This window comes from Nuphar pumila, chromosome 16 (assembly GCF_984573655.1).
Source record: "Nuphar pumila chromosome 16, dmNupPumi1.hap1.1, whole genome shotgun sequence".
Classification (NCBI taxonomy): domain Eukaryota; kingdom Viridiplantae; phylum Streptophyta; class Magnoliopsida; order Nymphaeales; family Nymphaeaceae; genus Nuphar; species Nuphar pumila.
In genome coordinates, this window is record NC_143264.1 from 75,469,627 (window position 1) to 75,493,425 (window position 23,799).

The 23,799-nt window shown below is 37.3% G+C and overlaps 2 protein-coding genes across 3 annotated transcripts; one reads left to right on the forward strand and one right to left on the reverse strand.

The window, feature by feature from the left end:
• The first annotated feature begins 759 nt into the window (after positions 1–759).
• LOC149813649 (AT-hook motif nuclear-localized protein 10-like) lies at positions 760–8,359 on the forward strand. The gene is made up of 7 exons (XM_089991174.1): positions 760–792; positions 921–1,050; positions 1,151–1,558; positions 1,649–1,701; positions 6,242–6,373; positions 7,658–7,819; positions 8,060–8,359. The coding sequence occupies exons 1-7, from the start codon at positions 760–762 to the stop codon at positions 8,357–8,359; spliced, it is 1,218 nt and encodes a 405-aa protein (XP_089847300.1).
• Positions 8,360–9,161: 802 nt separating this feature from the next.
• On the reverse strand, positions 9,162–22,763 carry LOC149813650 (AP-2 complex subunit mu-like). Of its 2 annotated transcripts, XM_089991994.1 has the most exons (13): positions 22,369–22,763; positions 19,270–19,447; positions 18,046–18,136; positions 16,211–16,305; positions 16,029–16,118; positions 15,898–15,946; positions 15,674–15,812; positions 14,955–15,071; positions 12,689–12,779; positions 12,463–12,605; positions 11,744–11,858; positions 9,723–9,767; positions 9,162–9,638 (listed from the first exon to the last, which is right to left on the reverse strand). In XM_089991994.1, exons 1-13 carry the CDS (start codon positions 22,449–22,451, stop codon positions 9,558–9,560), a joined length of 1,317 nt encoding a protein of 438 aa, XP_089848120.1. In that variant the 5' UTR covers positions 22,452–22,763; the 3' UTR covers positions 9,162–9,557. The 2 variants fall into 2 exon arrangements, with proteins under 2 accessions (XP_089848120.1, XP_089848121.1); XM_089991995.1 differs by lacking the exon at positions 14,955–15,071 and having other exon boundaries at positions 12,689–12,809; positions 22,369–22,753.
• Between the last annotated feature and the right edge of the window lie 1,036 nt (positions 22,764–23,799).

A 23,799-nucleotide genomic window follows, 5' to 3' on the forward strand; every position in this document is an offset into this window, starting at 1 on the left:
TCCCATTATTTTTTTCCAGAATATTTGTGGGTTTTTTCTTAATTATTTTACCTCTTGGTCGTTTTTTTTTTGGTGGTCTATTTTTCACCTTTGTTTTCACTCACCAATAAACCCCAAGATTTGTCAAGAAAATACACTATTTTTTACGATTTTCTTTTGGACTTTGCTTTTGGTAATGCAGAAGAAAAAATAGTTTTTTTTTCATTTACTTCAGCTTGGTTCATTAAGTTTTTTCTTTGGTATAGTCCTCTTCTCTTGAGTTGAAAGATGGCACTCTTTAATGGGTTTCCATTTAATTTCTTATATGTTTGTTCTACTCCATAGTGAGTCTCAGAAAAGGGAAAAAGTGGTGTTGTAATTAGTTTGCAACGTCTATTTTACGGAAAAAATTTGTGGGAACTCCTGAATCTTGGTATTAGAAAATTATGTGATATTTATCTGAAGTTTCAAAGTAGGTGGGTGTTAGTGTTTTTTGATGCCACTGTTTCACATTTCTTGGTAGTAATACTCTTTTTTTTTCCCTTTATGTTGAGGTTCACGCGTAGAAGTTCCATTCTTTTCAATCTCATGTTTTTTAATTTGTTGGTAGCAAAAAATGGTTTTGTATAAAAAAGTGTAAGAATTTATCCTTTTTTTAATTTTTGGTCCATCTGCTGAAGCTCATTGGAAGTTTCAGCTCCTTTTTTGCTTTTGTGATCATTGTCATGTCTTTTCTTCATCTGCTTTTGGGTTTTTACAGGTGATAGAAGATGCTGATGCATGGCTTCTGGCCTTTTTTCACTTGGGTTTTTGGTGAGAAAAAGAAGATGAGGAGTTGAAGTTATGTTCTTAGATTGTAGGGTTTATTGGGAGAAGGTTCTTACAGAGCCTCTGTAAGGGTTCACAGCGTCCATTGAAGCCTGATATTCATGCCATTGCAGGCTAACACCCAGAAAAGAAAAAAGAGAAAAAAGGAGTCAAGGGTTCATCAGGTGTTTTATAGAGACGGTTTCAGACTGCTTCAGTTGGTTCCTGCAGTCACAGTTTGGTTTGTGAGGATTGTAGGTGGAGGTAGCGTTTGCCTTTGTAGGCTTCTTTGCCTGCTTAGTTTAGGCAGGAGAATAGGATTCAGTGTAAGATCAAGCTGTTGTTTGATTTCTGTGCATGGAAGGTAGGGAATCAACAGGGTTAGCATCGTCTGAGTCCCCTGTCGCGATGATCGGCTCAGACGCTTACGGTTTGAGCTTTCAGAATAGTTCCATGGTTTCCCCACCTCAAGGTGGGTTGATGCAACACACACGTATTCCATTTAGTTCAGTAGTTACTTCTGCATCTAAACCATCTGAGTCTTCATCCCCATTTCGAGGGGATTCTTCAACACCTACCATGTTGCATGGCATAAATCTGAGTGAGCCACTTAAGAAAAAGAGAGGTAGGCCTAGGAAATATGGTCCTGATGGTACCATGGCACTGGCTTTATCTCCACTGGCATCAGTTCCAAGTTACTCTACACCATCGTTTAAGCGGAATAGAGGGCGGCCACCAGGGTCAGGGAAGAAGCAGCAACTGGATTCATTAGGTGACAAACTGTTTAAATGTGGCAACTTGTTTCAGGCCTAGCCATGGTCTGCCTTTGAACTCTTGTTCTGACTGGATTGCTAAATAACAGGTTCTGCTGGATTTGGTTTCACTCCTCATGTAATCACTGTCAAAGCAGGGGAGGTGAGCATTTCTTTGAACCATTTATTACTCCACGTTTCTTGTCTGTGATGTTGTTAATGAACTCTGATTGTTAATTTTATGTAAGCTGCTTCCCTTTACCAAATTCAATAGTGTCAGATAAGATCTGTCATGTTCTTGACCTTTTTGTCTTTCTTGTCATTTGCTTAAAGATGTGCACTCTGTTCTGCTATACACTTCTATGTATGTGAACTTTTTGATGGAGTCTCATACTTTATTTCTTCCTTGCATGCTTATACGTGCTTACTACTTACAACATGTGCATGGGTTAATCATGCAATTTGAATTGCTCAAGATCAGTTTTTGGAAACTATCTGGTTATAAGAATGTAGAGCTGGAGTTATCCAATTTCTATTTAATTAATACAAAATTTGTAAAACACTAAAATCTCTAATGTTGGCATTTAGGGGAAGAAAAAAAGAAATCATCCAAGTGCAATGAAGTCCATGTTTGTTTGTTTATCAGATTATTTCTTTCCTTGGCATAATAATACATAATCAAGTTTGATGCAGTTTTCAACATGCCACGAATGACTTCTTATGAATCTTCTATATTGGTGGATTGGAAAACCTGGAAATTTTCTGAAGTCAGTTTAGATGGAAATTACAAAGATAATCTCCTGATAGTGCAAATTACCATACTATAGGTAGGGCTATTTTTGCAAGCGGGGACATGACCAGTAATCAACTTTACTTTTAGCATGTTTTTAGGCATATTATCAAGTATCAGACTTGATTATACAAGAATATGAATTTTGGCATTGAGGACATATTTTGGATTTTCCACAAGGCTGCTTTTGAATGTCTTGGATCTTAAATCCAGCGAGGATTTAAGATATGAGGATCTCAAGAATACCCATATTAAAGTTTGGACAATAACCTATTAGATCCAACGAGGATTTAAGATATGAGGATCTCAAGAATGCACATATTAAAGTTTGGACAATAACCTATCTTCCCTGATTTCCCATTGGAAAGCAATCTCAAATCCCTATCCTATTGCAAGCCCAATCTTCTAGCTTCATCTTGAGCAATGAAGTTGTGGGTAGCCCCGGTATCGGCCATTTCACTGGTAGCCCTTCCGTTGATAGTCACCACCAAGTACATCCAATTCCTTTTTAACTGTGAGCGTTGCAGAGGTGGACCCCTCTAATGTATTCACTCTCTGCAGAGCCCCCATTGTGATTTCCTCTTTCGCGGGTCCTTCTTCAACTTCAATAGCATTAGCGGCCCTCCTTCCCACGTTCTCTTGATTTCCTTGATTCTAGTTGGGGCATTCCCGTGCGAAATGATTTCCACTACAGTGCCAACACCGTAGATTTGGGGGTACTTGTCTATTTCTCAAGAGTCCTGGCCATGCTTGATTCTGATTTTTTTGGTCACAAGGAGGTTGTCGATATTGATTCCCCCTTTGGCCACCTGGTGCATTACCCCGATCATCCCTGCGGAATGGTCTTTGCATGGATTTGAGATCCACAGTTTGAATTGCTCAGGTCTCTATGTGGACCCATACAGAGATTCCTCGGATCTAAAAATCTGAGGCAATCAAACATCCCTTGAAGTTTTTAGAGTTATCCGAAATTTATTTTTGTATGAAGATATCAACCACACATCAAAAGTGTATCTAGGTGGGTGACCAGATCTAAAAATCTGAGGCAATCAAACACCCCCTGAAGTTTTTAGAGTTATCCAAAATTTATTTTTGTATGAAGATATCAACCACACATCAAAAGTGTATCTAGGTGGGTGACCAAAAATTAAATTAAATTTCTGTAATCTTTCAATTATAAAATGTTATAACCATTATTTAGCATTTTTCAGCTCTTTTAAAAGTTCTAAGATGTTTTAGAATTGTTATTTACAAATTAACGAATATGTTTGGGTGCTCAGGCACTGCCTAGTGATTTTGACTACATAATGCACTTAGTGAATTTAAAATTTTCTACCTTTTCAGAAGCTGCTTAACTATGTTAAAAGATAAATTTAGTGTAAGTTGGTCAATAAAAAAGCTTAGGGTTGAAGAAGATAACTGAAATGGTTAGAGTTACACTATCCTAGCTCAAGGTTCTCAACTTTGATCTTGTGGGTGATTATCCCCAGCTTATCAGGAAAAGAGAAAAAGAAAAGGCAATCAATAAAACTCACTGGATCCTATGTAGTCAAAAGCACCGAGTAGGCATGACTAGTCCGCCTAGTCGACCTAGGCGTAAGTAAAATGCCTAGACTTTGCAATTCTAAGTGGGTACCTCAAAAGGTAACAATTTTGCCAACTAGGTGCACCCTAGTCGGTGACTAAGCTGCCCTCGACAAGACACGAGGGCATTTTAGTCATTTATTATTATTATTACTACATGTATTCTGTTATTTTTTTGTATATATAATTATATATATGTGCGTGCATTTTTGTGATTTGTTCTGTGAAATGATGTAAGCATGCCTAGTTAATTATATATATTGATTATGTTTTATATATGTGTTTGTGTTAATTTCCTTTTGGGATTTTTTCTGTGAAACGTTAAAACCATTCACAGTTAATTTTAATCAATTATGTTTTTTGTATATATGTTTATTACTTTGTTTTTGATGATTTGTTATGTGTGAGTTTTTGTGAATTTTTTCTATAAAATCCTAAAAGCATGTTTAGTATTAATGTATTACTGATTATGTAATATGTTATTTATATATCTATGTGTTACTGTGCTTCTGTGATTTTTTATGTGAAAGGCTGAAAGTATGATTTTTTTGTATATATATATATATATATATATATATATATTGATTATGCTATGAATATAGCATATATGTGTATGTGTTAGAATCAATTTTTCTGTGAAAGGCTGAAAGCATATTTTGTTAATTATACTGAATATGTTAAAAATAATTGGATATATATGTGTGTGTACAGTTATAACTTATTTGTATATTTTGTGAATGCACGTGTAATTTTGTACTTGCAAGATGAAAATATCTTATTACAAAAAGAATTAAACATATTTTATGTATATTTGTATACTTTTGTATTTTTTAATTGGGGCACTGACTAGTCCTAGTCCTCAAGTAGTCTTTTTATAGGTCTACCGACTACGCACCGCCTAGCGCTTTTGACTATATAGACTGGAACTCTGTTGCAAATGGACATTGCCTTTCTTTTTTCTTTTTCCCTGTTTTGCTAGCAGGCTTGAAACTTGATAATCACATTGAGATGGCTTCAGAGCTATACTTTTGTTGGTAGTTCAAACATGGATGCAGAGGCAATGTAATTTTAATAGTTCTCGTGTGAAATCACCTTTTGGATTTACACTTTTGACATGAACCAAACAACATAGTGCTAGTTAAATATGTGCACCCCGATACAGATAAAACATGCCAAAGAAAATGAATTGATGGAAATTTGGCTCAATAACTGACACTATGGTAATTCGAATGGTAATAATAAATAGAGTTGTACTTTAATTTTAATGTGTATATCAGTGTTTTTCTGGTTGTCACTTCTCAGACATGCCTTGGTATGAAACTTTATGTGAACCTTTGATATGGGGTATAGACATAAGCTCATTTTTCACTTCAATATCCAGTTCTATGTTATCAGTGACTAGAATTATATGGTTAGTCCTCCCAAAAGAGAAAAGTTGGATTTATTTGATAGATTTTCCATAACCTGAAATTTTGCTTATGACTGGAAAGATACAAATATATTTTGAGATGGTGTAACTACTGAGTTGAAGCCTCTTAACACTAGCAATATCAATGATGCATTTATCAAGACAATATATTTAAACTGTGACAAACTTGCCAAACCATGACCAAAATTTTCAAGAAATGGACAAGTCAAATGGATTTCTTGAACATTTAGTTAAAGAATAAGCCTTGGAAGTGGCGTTAAACTACAAAAAAAAAATGAGGATAATTTTATAATGAAGGTAAGGAAACTTTTGCCAGTCATTTAAAATAACATGAAATAATAAGGATAACTAACTTGAAATAATGGGGGTAACTGACCTTGTGCATCAACAAAATACAACTAGATAAAATATTCGTGGCTGCAGAACCGTACAACATACTGATATTCTAAAATTTCCCTAAAATTTGCCATTTTCAGTGGAAGAAGGTTCTAATCTTAGAGAAAAGGGAACACAATATTGTCTGTAATTTAGTTAACTTGATTTCTGTATCGACAGCAGTCTAGAAGTAATTGAACCAAGGATGTATAGGATAACCTCCTCAGAATATCTCCTTTTCTCCCCTAAGATACACTATATGTTTTATCTTTATTCAATAATTAATAAAATAACCCCAGGATTGCTTGGGGGTGCATTTTTCGCATACATGCTATGTCTTTCTCTTTACATGATTTTCTTATATTACTTATCTTCATATTCTAACGAGATGTTTTAGGACATTGACTGAGATCCATTACTCATTTCTTGTGTTGGTTGTCTTCTTTCTTTTCTGTTTATCAAGTATGCAGTTTCATCCATTGCAATTTTCATAAAATATACTAATTATGTATTTTGTGTTGTTAGGATGTTGCTGCAAAAATTATGTCCTTTTCACAGCAAGGTCCCCGTGCAATTTGTATTATTTCAGCAAATGGTGCCATCTCTAATGTAACTCTTCGTCAACCAGCCACTTCTGGAGGGACAGTGACGTATGAGGTCCGTATGAATTTAGTACTATATTTTGTTATGTTGTAAGCGTGTTCTAGTTAAGTTCATTTTAGTCTATGTCATATAGGTGTGAGTGCGGGTATGGGGTATCACACAGGTACGAAGGGTGTGATACAAAAATTTCTGAAAAGGTGGGTATGGGGCTATATATATACACACTTCATTTCTGCCTTTAGCTCAATGACAGTATGATATGTTACCAAGTTACCATCTTTTAACATAGATTCGAGCCGGGTTGAATAAGATAGTTAGACTGGTTACATATCCTAAGGGGTCTTGAATTTGAATCCCCTGGATGTCGTCCCTCATCTTGGCCATTGAAAAAAACAAAAAATATAGATTGGAGCCATTCACTGCAGATTTACTATATAGCTACCTAAGCAGCAAGGTCTGATTATGGAAGGATGCTTGTGTTGGTGATCGTCCATTAGATATATCTGTCAACATTGTGTGAAGTTGAGCCCTCTTGGGTGTAGTTGGCATATATAGTTTAACAGTTTATGGATGCAGCAAAAAAATGAAGGCTCTCACTCTTAATGGAGATAGCAACATATGCATGGGGGCACTGTCAACCTTGAAGAATGTTATAATGTTAAACTATAATGTTAATTATAATCTTCCTTCTGTCAGTATGTATGTGCAGTTTCTTGAGCATGCTACATGAGGTACTTGGGTATTATTCCAACGTCCATGCCTTGCATTCACACAAGGTGCAAGCAAACTTGAAGAATAGGGTGTTCTTTAAAGTAATTTGGGACTAGCCTTGCAGGTATATTGTCACAGATTTACGTTTCCCAAATTTCTCTTAGAATAAGCTTAAGCCCACTGGGGCTCTGCACACCTGGCTATGTGGGTCTGCTTTCAAGTTGAAGGACATCAAGGGTTCGATATCTGGGGAATGGATGTTGAGTACTCATGGAGGTTTACATCACAGACACTGAAACAGGGTCAATATGGGTACCTTTCGGCCCATTACAGGTCATCCAAACCAAAGCAGTGGTTTCTCCTCATTGCCACACACACAAAAAAAAAAAACCTTGCCCTGGGTGCTTTGCTGTTCTCCCTTTTAGTTGTAGGAATCATGTTCTTCCATGCATTCTGTTGTCTGCTTATCTATACAGATTATATTTATATATATATAAACTTTCCATTCCTTGTCCCGTTTAATGTTTTTAAGCACAAGTTTCTGCAATGCCACTTCTTTGACCATATCTTTTTCCTTGTTAAATATGAGATAGTGTTTATGATATGCAAATCTCTATGCTTATGCAGGGTCGTTTTGAGATCATCTCTCTATCAGGCTCCTTTTTGCTTGCTGAGAGTGGGGGTACTCGTAGCAGAACTGGTGGACTGAGTGTGTCTTTAGCAGGTCCAGATGGCCGTGTCTTGGGTGGTGGGGTAGCTGGCTTGTTAATGGCAGCAACGCCTATCCAGGTTTCATTTAACTATATCCAGAAGTCTTTGATCTCCCAATTTGGAGTTCTGGCCATTCTTTCCATCTTGGTCCAAGTTCGAGTGGAGACTCTTTCGAGTCCCTACTTGGATTGATTGATGATCTTAGACATGCTTGAAACTTTATTCAGTTTTTTTTGTACATGTTACTTGCAATTTCTACTTTTTTTCAGGGAAATATAGGATATCAATTATAGTTCTAACATTAAAAAAACTCATCAGGTGGTTGTAGGAAGTTTTATCGCTGAAGGAAAGAAGCCACGTCCAAGACCACCACCTCTCAACCATGAGCCATCATCTGCAACACTGCAAATGTCTAACTTAGGTGCAGGTACCGCAGCAAGTCCGCCATCAAGAGGGACGATGAGCGAGTCATCTGGGGGTCCTGGTAGCCCACTTAATCAAAGTGTCAGCACCAGCAACAATACCAGCCAACCACCAAAGGCGATGCCTTCGTATTCCCTTGCTGGCTGGCCAGGCTCTCAGTCAGCTGGTGATCACCGGCATGAAGGCAATATGTGATATCATACTGACTACTAGTCCAGACTTCCAAACGTTCTGGTTGCATTTGAGATTGGCTCATGAAGCTAACAGCGTAGTTTCTGTAGGGCCTGAAGTGCGTAGGGAAAAGAACTATTACAGTCCAAACTCTTGTGACTTTTATTCTGTACCTTAACTCTTAGGTGTTTCTTCCCATAAGGGTGCAGGAGCATTTCCTCTTTTAGGTTCTTTTGTGTAACCTTATTAGTTAACTCCCTCACTGTATCACTGTTCTTGAGATAAAAAGTTGGTGTGTTTTTTATTTCTGCATCCATTAGTTATTCTTTCCTGGTTTACTGTGTAGCTTTGGTCATTTTACCAGTTGTCTATATATGAAATGCGATGAGATGCAATCATGCGTACTTCTTCTATAAGCAGTTTGCATATCTTGAGATTATATGACTAAGGAGAGGCCTTATTTTGACAAAGAAAAGAAAAAAAATGCCATGAATTTCTCAATCCAGTAACGATAACTACGCCCTTTTGGAACAATGGTTCTGACCCAGGTCCAATTCAATTAAACCATATCATAAATAAGGCTAAAGTCTATCTGAGTCTGGGCTAGATCCAGATCAGTAACCCATCGTGTGACCCAAGTCGGACTCAAATTTGAATCCAGGCCTCTGATGAAAATGGATTCTTCGAGGTAAACATGATCCGGTGTTTATTGTTTTTAGCAATTGGACGATGGTTTAAGCAATAATCTCAATGTTTATTGTTTTCAGCAATTGGATGATGATACAATCAAAGTCTAGCGAGGAGACTTGTCACTCCAGAAGAGACGTTAACAACGATGACAATAATAATATTAATAACAAACCCATCTAAAAAAAATACACTGATGACCTGATTGTCGTACAATAAAAACTTACCATAACATTAAAAATCGATTTCACTCGAGAGATTAACAAGAATTCTTCTTACACAGCGACCAATCTATAAAGAAAAACTTTTACAACAGCGTAAAAAACAAACTCCCCCACCCAAAGAATAAAATGCAGAAAATTTATGTTTGAAAGCTGAAACTTTTGAAGGTACAAGAGCCGCCAAGCCTTCCGTAACTGCAGAACATGTGCCTAGCGAATCTCCGGGTTAATAGCAGAACCTCATTTTCTGTTCAACTTGATCTCAGCATTCACTTTGTCGAATACCAATCATAACGCTCAACATCTAGTGGCCACTAGCATCTAATTTCGTAAGATCCAGCTTTGGTGATGTAACGGACCCATTCAACAGTGTTATATCCACTCTTCTCCCACACCTGACAATCAGGCAACACGGAGGTTTCATAATCTCATTCGTTTTTTTGTTCGTGTCTGTGAGTTATGAGAGGGAGATTCTTTACCTTGAGAAACCGTACTCTTAAGCCGGATGCTGTAAACATTGGAACCTGTTGGAAAGAAAAGAGCTTGTGAAGACCGTAACACACATCCCTATGGCTTCGCACAAAGGTAACATAATTAAAAGCATTGAACTGACGAAAAATAATGGAAAGATTACTGATACGTCTGAGAGAAATAAACTTACCAATATAGAGTTAAATTATTTTGAAAGATCAAGCAGAAAAAAAGAGAGGAGATGACACATTGTTCTTTAGTAGGACGTTGGCATTGTGTTTTTTGTTAAATTTTGAGTGGAAGAACAGGATCAAAAGCAAGAGTTGAGACAAAATTAAATCAAAGATGTAGGCCCACACCTCCGAGAAGCACAAGCCTCAAGGACGAGGTGCATTGCTCAGTATGCTTATTACCTCAGGCCCTCACCCATGCCACAAGAATAAAAAGCTTGTGCATCATAGCATAAACTGCTATTTGTTACAACCATGCAGCAGACCTTACAAACAAGGATATGTTTCGTATGGTCAGACCAAAGCTGAAGCTGACAATCAATATTATTTTGGGCTGATCCTGGGTTGATGGAGGTCCCACTATGCAGGCCCTTTCCATCGTCAAATGCACAGGGCAGAATCAAGGGCAGCAGAGTAGCAGACTGCTGCAACAATGCTATTGGATGGAGCTAGGTGGGAGCAGAACCAGAGGTGAGGATCATAGGGATGCTGAGACGCTGCTGTCAATTCTGCAGAGCTTCAGGCTGATAGGTCCAACGGACAACTAGTATGGAGTCATCACAATTCAGGAATATGCTCGGTGTCATCCTGATATTTCTCTCTAAAGCCACAGGGATACCTCCCATTTTCAGAATGGGACAGTGTGGACTTCTGGGATGTCTCCTAGAGCAAGTGCTTTTGGATTGATCGTATCACAAGATCAAGTCTTCAACCAGAGGGATTTGAAATTCAGAGGATTCCATGTGACAAGCAGGTGTGCTCTGTGCAGCCATGAGAAGAGATGTTCAACATATGTTCTGGAGCTGCGAATTCTTTCAAAGATTCTTTAGATGTTCAACACGTTCTAGAGCTGCGAATTCTTTCAAAGATTCTTTCCTATTGCATGTTCAAACTGATATGGATTTTCAGGTCAGCCCCTTGGCCCTTGACCTCATTTTAGGGAGGTGGCAAGGAAAAAAAGGTATGGAAGGCAATAGGACAACTTTTCAGGATTCAAGATTGGAGCTGCTCGCTATTCATCACAGTCTATAGTATGAAATCCGCTTGTATGATGTGAATGAAACAGGAAGATGCTATTATTAATGGGATTGGGTTGAACAGGCCAATTCTTTTTCTCAAAAAGAAAAGGATATGTTTCACAACGGGTCAGTTTTGGATCCAGTTGCATCCAATAGTTGGATGAGTCTGTAAGAAGCACGACCACAATACCTTTTAGGTAAAGTTGGGCCTAAAGGTACCAAGGAAGGCTAACTTAGGCCGGAAGGTAAACTAGTTTTAAGTTTGGATTAGTCCTATGACAGACACTGTAAAATCTGGCAATAGTTCCTGCATCCCAAGCCAGAATCCTTGGTTTCTATATAAAATGCCATAGGCTAAAAGAAATTAAGGATGAGCATATAGATGGAATCGATCAACAATCCAAGATCAGTAGTAATTGGGTATGTGTGAAAAACCAAACTCTAAGTTGCAACTTCCAAAAGACAGTTGTTCAATGTCTTGGCAAAATCCAGTTAATCTTTTCCAGCCAGATGATCAACATTTAAACCAGCCTTTTCCAGTGTTTGATGCCATCTATTTGCCAGACACGATGAAGAGAGAGAGATTGCTATGTAGACGTTAACTAATAGGGATATATATCCATAGAATAGCGATAAAGTTCCTTTGGCAGCCTAAGAAATTCAATAAATACAAAACAGCTACGAGCATGCCATCAGTGAGTAATTGCTAGTAGAGATAAGACCAGCATTGCAGCTTACAGTAAAAATTTCCAGTATCCATCCAAATAAATGGTTAGGTACCTGAAATTCCATTTGAATTGGTGGCCTTGTTGAAGATTTCTTCTCTCCCATTGTAGAGATCAGTTCGACTTCGGCACTCATGGTCGACTCTGTTTGCCCAGGAAATTTTCTTATCCTGAAATTTCAGATGTTAAACACATAAATATAAGCTTTAAAGAATTCTGCATCTCACTTGGCGGATTAAAGTTGTATCACATGGTCAAACATGAAGGAAAGATATTATGAGGGAAAAAAGAGAAACTTCTGACAGGTGTCTATCAGAAATTTTTTCAAATGGAATAGGTATGTGAAATTAAATGCCAAGAATATATATTTAAGTTAAAAACTGATGTGCTATGAACAAATTGTGATTTGGAAGATATGGAAGAAGAAAATAGTGGCACTCAAAGACATGGAAGACGAAAGATTTGTCCATACGCTGTGAATGCAAACCACCGTGCAACCCCTATATATTTTAAGTGTTTTAGTTGGAGATCTGATAGCATAGTTTCACATGTGTCAATGTTATTTTTTCCAACAGAAAAAGCAAACTAATAAAACTTGCATGCATGTACATAAAAGAGATAATTGTGATGATGATGATATCTTTTTTGGTAATTTTCCCTTATCAATAATTATTTCACTTAAAATTATCTACAGAAAACACTAAGATCACAAAGATAAGCTACTAAAAGATGTCCAATGCATCTGAAGAAAGATGCAGGTAGGCAGTTGCTCACTTCCAAACTAAGCAGTCGATAGAAGCATTATACTTGGCCCGGCCTGAGGTTACTTGGAAACTTGTCTTGGCTGTCTGCTTTGGCACTGGAACCTTGACTACAACTCCAAGGGCAAACATTTTTGCACCAAATACGCTCTTCACCTGTAGACAGAAGAATGTGTCTTTTATATACCAAGCATGCCCTGATCAGATCGAAATATTACCTTTAGAAACAATTCACCAACCTTCACATTCACTTCCATGCGTGTCCTACCCAACTCCTTGATTGTTGGCAACACTCGGAATGGAAGATTGACACCTTCCGTAATGCGATACCTATGAAAAATAAGCTTGCTATAACAGACCCTGAAGAATCCATATTTCTGATGTTCATTCAAATGGCAGCAATGCTACAAAATATAATAAAATAACCACAAATAAAAAGATGAGGGTGTACAGTTTGTAGATGATGAAAAGAGATTATCTACATCAATACCTTCTCAACAAAATTCTAGTCCTGGTATTATGGTATTCAGACCCAGTAACTCAGATTCCAACATGGTCAAAAGTAGCAAGGTAGGGAAGCTCAAAAGAAACCCTCAATTCAAATCTGAAACATGGCCCAACCATGAAAGAAAGGTTTTGAAATAGGTGGAAAGCAAGGTCTAGGTGCATAATTTTTTCAGGCAGATCCCCACCCACTTGGTTGGAAAGTCGTGCAGGATACTGCCCTTTCTGGATGGAAACCCCCAGATTTCCTGGCCAGCCCATGGCCACCAAGGGTTAGGGGTTCTTTGGCACCCAGTCTTCTATATGCACCCATGAGAGAGAGAGAGAGAGATGGCTAATGGAACAATAATCAAATACAGTTCGGAACTGCTAAATGAAGGCAAAAGTGACCAAATGCAACTCAATCCAATTTGGATATTAGGCATCACTATACACATTGATTGTAATATTATGTTTTCTTCGTGTTCTTTAATTATCCTTTTTTTTTTTTGAGAAAACATAGTGGCAAACTTTGCAATTCAAAGTTATGATATACTTTTGCATGTGCAATTTGTTAATTAAGAAACTAGCATGCCGCTTCTCTCACTCAAGGTCATTAGGGTTCATACTATATATCCTTTTCTCTTCTTCATCCCTTCCTAACTAATATTATAACAGAAATACATGCCCCCCAGGAAGCTGTGAAATAAACTCAATAAACAAGTTGAGACACCGAGTTTCTGGCCCTCATAAAGTTCAAACCAGAGTGGAAGTGATTCGAGAAGCGGAGACGGGAAGTGAGGTACTTCCAAAATTTTAAAAAGCGGAAAGCGCGGGACGACTTAGAAGCGAACCAGGAATCATCTCGAAAGCGACCTAGGAAGCGAGGGGAAGCGAAAAAAGAGACAAAATAAAGAAAAGTAAAAATGATAAAAAGAAAAGAAAAGAAGGGGAAGCGAGGGGAAAGCGAGCTTCCACTAAATTGGAAAGCATGCTTTCCAATTTTTTTTGGCATTCCACAGCACGTTTCAAAAGCGCCACGTTTCGCGCTTCTGAAACGCACTTCCCCATGTCCTATGGCGCTGTCGGTAACCCTGGTTCAAACTCATCACCTTAATCATCATTAAAATGTAGGTCTACAAAGAACACCTGAACGCACTGTGCTGAAAGATACTTGAAGGTATCACTTGCTCACACCACAAGATCATTGACAAACTTCATCCTTGAGCTTCATCACTCCCTGTTCTTTACATTTTGTTTTTCTATTATTATTCAAAGCAGAGCTTAGAGCAATTAGTTCAGTCTCCTTGGATCATTAATTTTTTTTATTCTTGGAACAGATAGTAGATATAAATGTTGTGTGAAGACATCCCTTGTTCACCTCTTTTGTGTTTGTCATCCTTTTCTCTTTTTCTCTTCACATTTATTTCCAACGCCTTGCCCTATGAATCTCATTTTTACATATTTTGCTGAGAAAAGTACATATCGATCTAAGCTGTATCTTGGCAAGATAATTTTTCACAATAATAAAGGTTAGGTTGATAAATATCAGGAAAATCTTCGGGCTCAAATTTTTTAAAACAAATATATAACAATAGCAAAAATAAGAAAGAAAAAAATATTTTTAGACAATAAAAAACATATATAATAAAATAAACAAGTAAAAATGTATAATTAAAAAGAAAAAAACATATTTAAGATATAAAAATAAATAAAAATAAAAATAACTGCTAATATTGTGATATTGTCACAAGAATATCGTGATATATATAAATTTTTGATATTCTCAAAATATTGAGATATTTTCTTGTTGATTTTACGGAAATATTATCGTGATATTTTGAAAATGTCACCGATATATGTGACTATGGTACACAGTTACAAACTAATGACCATGAAAGCAGCAAAAAATTCAGCATCTTATGGCTTAAAATCATATGCAGCCATTAAATGGATTTCAATATTTATCAAAACTGAGATATAAGACAAATGAAAAGATAACATTAGGATATGCAAGCTTACTTCATCAGTTCAAATTCCCCATCAGGTGGAACAAAACTGACCGTCTTTTCTGCATTGAACCTTGTCAAATTCACGCATTGGTGGAATGTAACATCATCAAGCTCAATTGTTTTTCCACTGGAGGAAAAAAAAGGAAATTTTATGTTACTAGTTCAAATAAGCACTTATCAATGAGTTTCAAGAGTGGGTTCATCACTTCATAGATTGAAGATATCAATTGGTTTGATACAGTAAGTGAAACAGATCATGCCATGCAAGCACCGTGAAACAGCCAACAAATGTCAAGACCTACAGAACCCAAAGAAACTAAAGACGTGTCACCATCACAGTCAACAATGTTTCGCATAAAAAACCAACAGATCACTCCATGCAATCTAAATTGTTTTCACAGTATCTGCCTAAGTGAATGTGGTTTTTGTCAACTTATTTTTTTGCTGCTGGCCTCCTATGTCATATGCATATATGCCTAGATATTCGTTGCTCAAGGACTCTATTACATGTTTGTTTCTTGTTCACAAACCATCATATACTTTGCAGTCCGTTGACCTTGACCTTTTATTTGAACTTCCTTCTACCTTATTTGAATTTTCTTTCTTACATAGTCTTTTTTTCAGTCTGTAAAACAAAATAGGGGCTGGCCATCTGCAAATAGATGGATCAGTTTTCTAAAATATAAATTGCACATTTGCAGAAAATAGTGTGAGTTGCAAACACATCACCTCTTCGCAGGCCGAGATTTGAGCTGGGATTCCTTTTCAAGGCCAATTTTGTCATTCAAACCCAACTTCAAGTCAGGCATACCAGAGAGAAAGCACTTCATCAGAATCTTCCCAGTCACATCACAGCGCAAAACACTACCTGCATTTTCAATATGATTGTGTGAAGAGAAAGCCACAAAAGGAAAGATTATCACTAAGCAAGAAGCCACCAAATCAACAAGCACCTTTTGAAGACATCAAAAGATTCACGCTTTCCACAATGTCAAGGAAAACCTGTCATATATAGAGCTTGAGAATTGCACTGAAACACATAGTTACCATAGTACAAATTCCTCACAAAAGAAAATATGGATACCTCATTCTTTTTGTAAAAAAGGCCTTCACGACGCCAGCCAACGGCACCTGTAACTTGCAAAGTTGCATTTGGCACTGGCTTTTCTGCTGGCTATTTTCACATCCACAGTGAAAAATGAAGAGAAGAAGTCAACTCATGCTCAAAACTTGAAGATATTAAATATATGCAGGTTAAGACCTAACCTTAGATGAAAATGGAGATCGAATTCCTTCTTGTGTGATATACAACTTCAAAATTTCAGGAGAAAGATTTTGAGGGTAACCAAAATCCATAATTTCTACACAAAAGTTGACAGAAGAAGTAAGTGCTTGATAATAAACACAAATGCTGATGTTGATGCTACTGGTGATGATGACTATAATAACAATAAAACTTAAAGAAACAAGGAATTCATTAAGCATAGTCAAATAAACAAACAAACAGCAACATGTTGAGTGGTACAAAGAATGCATAGCGCACAGTAAGAATCAATGTGTCCTGTGCCATTTACTAAGCAACGGTATAAATATAAGCATATAACAGCCTTTTACCCCTCACTGAGTGTCATCAATGATCAGATAACGCCATATAACTATGGATAATGAAAACAGAAACAAAATCAAAATTCCTAGATAAACATCCAAATAATGCTCCATCAATTTCACATCCTTTACATGCACATGATATTAACTGATCACCATCATCGTGGATAGGGTAAAATAAAGAGCATGCTTCCACAAAAGATTCTAGACTTCCAAAAGGGCACAAGTAAGATATGGCAGATTATGGGTCACATTCAACACAAAACTTGAAATATCCAAACATAATAGCACCAAAATGATAATTGCAATGAAACTATTGATGGTTAACATTAACTAACAATGGCAGGGACTGTTCTCAAAATTCTGAAGGATTTCTCACTACCCACCATCCAAAAGTTTTGATTAATTCTGAATAACACCATTAGCCACACTTTAAGCATTTGCTGTTAAATAAATCAATCTCTTTGTTCAAAGAATAACAAAGCATCACGAGGAAAGCATGATAATTTATAAAATTATACATGTTTACATACTAAAATCATTATGACGGTCAATGTTGTCTGCTTTTCTTTTTCGTTTTTGTAACTTTAGTAGTTTAGTACTACAAAATCCCTACTTGTACATGGTAGTTTTGTACTAGAGACTCTCCACCACGACTATCTTCACATTGCTACTTCTGTGCTTCAAAGCACAATTAATTAATAATCATCATCAACAACATAAATCCTCTCCCATCTATGAAAAATCAGTTTTAAGGATCCTATTTCTCCATTCATTGCTACAAAAAATCTAAACCTCGTGTTACTCCACTTTTTCCATGTCATCTGTCTCTGCCTTCCTCCAAACCTTGTTGATTTTCCCCTTTTCACTAGGCCCTTATCATATTAAACCTTCAGAGTGGTGATGCTTAAAGTCTGCATAGCAGATGACCACATCACCTCAAAGGGTATTGCTTAATTTTTCCTTTTCATGGTGCTACCTAGAAACTGTATCTAATATACCAACCATTGAAGCTACAAATATTAACTATTCTGGACACTCACATTCACATGCAGTCCATTGTCTTCCAGCTTCTTTGTTGCCAACACTAGTTATCAATATAATAGCAAGAGCCTAAATGTTGGCTTGCACAAATGTTTCGTCATGCGACAGGTACTGTTCATTATGTAATCTACTAATTAGCCTCCAATTCATCGATCCCACCCACTAACTCATCCTCCCTAAATACAAGTGTGAAATAAAGTAGCAATGCTTTTCCAGCAAAATTTAAAAAAACAAGATAACAAAAAATTAATTGCCATCCCGAATGCTAAGTACATCTATAAAAGAGGCAATCATATGAAGCTTGGATAATCACAGAACAAAGCAAATCAATATTCAGCTGCAAATAGCACCAAGGAAATGAAGATCCATGTTATGACAAAAACTGATAAAAGGGACAAATTCACCAGTAGATCCAAGAAATTTTTTTACTGAATAGAGATTCAAATGCATACCATCCAAAAGCTCATATATTAGAACAAAGTTATTCCTAATTGCATCCTCATCAAAGGCACCACCAAAATAAGACTTAAATAAAGCAACTGCCTGTTTCACAAAGACAACACAAGGTCAGAAGGTCAGACTATTATAACTTGTCAACAATAAAAAGCATGAACATGTAGCATTGCCTCCAAGGTTCTTAGTCAAATTTGGCAAGAGGTGCAAAAACAGAAGTGAACTTCAAGAATCAGCAGCTTAAAGGACTATCATAACAACATGCAAGTAGCTCTTAAAAACAATAAAGACACAAGGGAAATGAAGATTATCACCAAGTTGTTCAAATATTCCAAGAATAGAATGAATTGCCGAGGTTAAAACCTAGGAGATGACAAAAAGGCCAAATAATGGTTTCAATCTATGTCACACGGACTCGGCTAAGGAGGCGCCGCACCCGAGTCGACACGCCCCGACACGGGTGCGGACACGGGTGCGGCTTCGGACTCGGTCAACGCCGAGTCGGACTCGGTCAACGAGTCGAGGCCGAGTCTGTCCTTTTTTGGACTCGATCAACGTTGACTGAGTCCAAAAATTGTCCATTTTTAGGGGGAAAAACAAAAAAATGATCTTTTTATATATTTTTAAAAAATATATATATATAGCATGAGTCTCAAACATAAGCCCCAGAAAAAAAATCCGGGGGGCGCTGCCCCCCCTGACCCCCGCCCGCGCAGCGGGACCCGTGCCGAGGGGAGCCCCCGGACCCCCCTTTCTGCAAGGGCAAAAGTACAATTTGCAAAGTTTATAAAAACACTCATGCTGGTGCCAAACTTTAGAGGACAATATCCACATATATGCACACAGGATATATTATTATATATATATTTTTTAAAATATATATATATATATAGCCGAGTCCCCGTGTCCAAAATTTTTAAAATTGCGCCTCACCCGTGTCGCACCCGCACCCGCACCCGCACCCATGTGACATAGGTTTCAATGTGATGGCTGAATTGTTCAAGATGAAGCATACCAGCAAAGAGATCTTGTGTTCACTCCAAACACCATCCAATTAAAAAAAAAAGAGATTAGTGTGTAATTAGATATCCAGAAATTAAGTTAACATTATCATGCCACAATAGAGAAAAGATTCTCTAAAATAAACATTGGTCTCAATCATGAAGTTCTCAGAAGATTAACTATGACCACCTTCCCAAAACTTATAACAGGTCTATACATACCTCAACAATAAACTTGAATGCACAAGCAACATTCGCATTGCTGCTGACAACAATCACAATGTACACATTGCTGATTCTCATGTATATGAAAGAGCAACCACCAATCTGCCGAACAGGACAGGTACCAAGTTCCTTTGTTTGCATTATATGCATTCTGAACGCATCCACCATATTTCCACTGAAGATGACCACAGTGAGTTAATAAAGTTTGGAAAGTATGATCAGAAAAAATGAAGCAAGATAAAATAGAAGCCTGTTACTTAATGAGGCAGGAAGTTGCAAAAGGTGTACAATAATTTATTTAGAAAAGGTAAACAACAAATGATGAATATACACCATCATAGGAAGGTAAAACAGCATAACTCTTTACAATGAGTCATTTACGTATCCCTGAGTAGGTAACAAGTTTATGCCAAAATGTTTCAAGGTTATAATACTGTTAATCTAAACATTGAAGTTTTTGAATTCCCCTATCAATCATTTGCAGCCTATAACAAATAAGATGCAAAAAGTAATTGAAATGATAAAAGAAAAAAACACCTGATATTTTCAGTTAAATATTATTGTCACATTACACCCATGAATGATTTTTCTTCAAAAAGAAAAATTGGAAAAGGTATACAAAATCTCCTTTGAGAGAGACTTTACATAAGGCAAAACACTGTTGAATACTTTTCTACACTCACTCAACATCACCACTAATGCATGTAGATCTTGCACTTTTACAAACCATAAGATCCATCGATTTATCATTTACTGCAACATTTCAAGGACCATTTCTTGTATCCGCCATTAAACTCCAGGCTGACCACTGTCTCATGTAGTCATCAAACTCTACGTCTGACATAAGCAAGTATTTTACGATCTCAATTAACACCAACAAAAATGTGGATCCAACACAAGCAATTGAAATATGGAAACAACAATATCTAGATGAGTTTAACAAATGATTGTTTACATTTACCAGAACTCATCTTTCTGCAAATAATAAGAAAAAATAACTGAGAAATCCACAGAAAAGTGGAAATGACCTTCAAGACAAAGTAAAGTTGCTGAAAAAACATGTTTAGGTGAAGAGCTATGTCACACGGACTCTTCTAATAGGGTGCCACACCCGCGTCGCACCCACACCCAGGCGGGTGCGACACTTGGACACAGCTTCCTTTGTGTCAGGTGAAGTCAACCACACTGAGGTCCATTTCTATCCAAAAGTAGATTCAGTTAACCCTAATCAAGTCCATTTTTATCTATATTATATATATACATAAATGCACACAAATACACGTAGTGTTAACTTAAAACTGTTAAAAACTATATATATATATATATATACATACACTCCCCGCACCCCTGCACCCAAGTTTTTTTAAAGTGCCGCATCCGCACCCGCACCTATGTGACATAGGACCCAGGTTTTTTTGAGGAGTCAGTCACCCATGATACCTGTCTTTGGGTACTTGGTAATCCATAACTGATAGTGCATGACCTGGTGAATGTAGCTCACCATGCAACACTAGATGACCACTTATTTGGATGATTCTATCCTCCAACACTTTCACGTAACATTAAAATGGTATCTCTCTTTGAAATGTCATACAGATTGCACATCTATATTGCTTCACAAATTTGGTACATTCTCTGTACTTTGGGTACATAGACCATATGTGAACTTTCTCTTTTACAATATGCTTATGATAATTGTTGAACAAATGTTGCACCTTCCAATTGTGTCATACAATCTGGAGAAAGATTATTTGTAATCCAGGTAGCCTATATCATGATGTTTACTTTGTGGATTCAGCCTTTAGGAAATACCTCTACACCACAATGTTATTTTATTCCATTGTTGGATGCAGTTTCCTTATGTTTCACTCTATTTTGCATCAATGTTGCTGTTTTCCCTATTCAGAGGGAAACCCAGCAAAATTTTGACCCTCTGGAGTGTGACTTGCATCACGCATGCAGTATCAACTGCCAGTACACAGTTATCACAACCTAGCCTGCATGGATTCCACAAATTACTTTTAAAAGATTGCAACTCCCTTAAAGTCCATCTAGTAATATCACATCCTCACCTTTTAGTCTACGTAGTGCTAACTATAATTATATTCAACATGCAAACTTAGGAAGCCATTTTAGCCTTTACTCATCCTCTAGTATTACAGGCGTATTTTAGAGTTCGTGAGATTATGCCTATCTCTTGCATGAGGGAGAATAACCCATGACTTGAACTCCAAACACATTTTCAACTAGGCATCTAAGTCTTTGCTTTTATGGAGAACATATAATCTTCAGGAATTGTCAAGAGCACATATCGTTTTTGCCTTGGTTAACTGAAGAGATGCTTTCAGTTGTCATCAAGTTTGCAATCTGTTGATTTAAATGACAAAAACTCTTCCATTTAAACCATTGGTGACCAACAAAAAGAACGATAAAGTTTTCACGGTGAAAAGGAACTTTGCCCAGATAACAAGGCCTAGTTGTGCAGCAACCCAGATTTAAGGCAAAGGATGTGATTTTTCCTGTTAATAGGAAAAAAAATTAGGCACGATTCTGGGAATTCTTCTATTGGATATCAAAACCCAAACTGCAGAGACGAGATAGTGTAAAAACCCTAACAACTTAAAAATTCTCGAAAAATAAATCTGTCGTCCACAAAGCCTATTCCCTTGGGAAGATGAACTCATGGATCTGCTTTTATGCAAAATTCCCCAGTTAAACAACAAGTCAATCAAGGGATCAACTTCAGCTCGAAACTAAACAATAAAATGGCCAAAATCTTTTCGCTAATCAACTACGAGACGACGATTCAGCTGTACAAAACCCTAGCTTGTCAACGTGTCCAACCGTTAATCTAAACAAACACAACAGACACCAAATAACAAAGGAATACGCCTATTTGCCAACGCCTGTGCTCAAAACAAATCTCTTAATCAGCAATCGCAAAGGAAATAGATGAAAAAACGTAAGGAAACCATAAATTCCCAATCTCGTCTCGATTTCATGCATCGACCGAAGGGAGGAAAAATTCCAGAAGAAACGATAACTAATTCGGGAGAAAAAAAAAGAAACATACAGAAGGAAAGGGAATTTGCTCACCCGACGTCATCGCGATAGAGGCGATTGATGAGGACATCGCCGCGGAGGTTAAGGAAGTAGATCGCGGAGGCAGATACCGGCATCTGGACGCGCGGAACGATGCGCGATCTCGGGATCTTTTGCTTTTTCTCCTAAGAAGGATCGAAGGTCCTAAGTTCGCCGCCTTCCGATCGCATCCGGCAACGAACGGCGAAAACCGATCGGAAACTGCGATCGGACGGCAAAAGCCGTCAGAAAATAAGGAGAGGAAGGATTCTCAGGTCTACGGATTTCTCCGACTCCGAGATCTTCACCGGAATCGGTTTTCCTGGGAACAGATCGATACGACGCAGGATTGCTAAAAACGGAAGGGAGGAGGAAGAAGAGAGGAGGGGACGTTCTTTTATTTTTCTTCTGTTTTTTTTTTTAACGTTCGAAGGTTGTTGACGTTTGTGAGAATTAGGCGTGCTCCTTCTCCATTGACGAAAATAACCCTCGGTTTTAGGAAGATATTACGGGAACACCACCAACACAGTTCTGCGCTTCGAAGGCTTTTTAGGGGTGAAATGGATCGGATTATTTAGCAACTCAGATCCGAAACCTATAAAAAAAAAATTGTATGGATATCAAAAATATAATCTAAATGTGTTTCCTAGAAGGACTTAAGACTTAACTGATCACACTATTTTCAGATTAGGTTTATATGGTTAGATCGGATTGTGATCGTTGGTTTATACTCGGATGTCCCGCGTTCTAGGATTGGAGTTTACTGTCAAGAGGACTTAGGTAGGTCGTCATATTCCTAAACAGGTTGCTTGTTATTTAAAAAAAAGGCAATGACCTAGATGGCAATAACTTTTAGCACAATGATGAAACTGACCGCAAACTAGAAAATATGACACATTTAACCAATTAACTTTTTTCCTTAATGGCACCCGCACACCCAGTCACGCTGCCACTCGGGCGACCTGTGTGTTGCACCTTTTACGTGTAAAATGCATGTTTTCATTCATTCCTTTTCAGGTAGATATTGTCATAAAAAAAAATGTAGATATGCAGTCAATTCAACACCAAAAACCAGTATCAGTTACTGCTTACTACTGTATGCACAAGTTTAATCTTTCAGGAGATTGAACGCAGCATATTTTCCAATTTGTGTGGATGGCATATTAAATCTCTCTCTATTTCCTATTTGGGACTGCCCCCTCTTCAAAAATAAATTAAATAAAAATCTTTGTGATCCTCTGATTGTCAAGTTCAGGAAAAGACTGGAGAGTTGGAGTTGCCTTACTCTTTCTATGGCAGTATGATTAACTCTCATCAAATCTCTTCCAGCAGCTTGTCCTATTTTCTGGATGTCATGTTTCCTTTTACCATGCTCTCTTATTTTCCCAAATGGAGACAATTTCTATGGTTTGATTCGCCAGAAAATCATCATTTTCACCCGGTGGC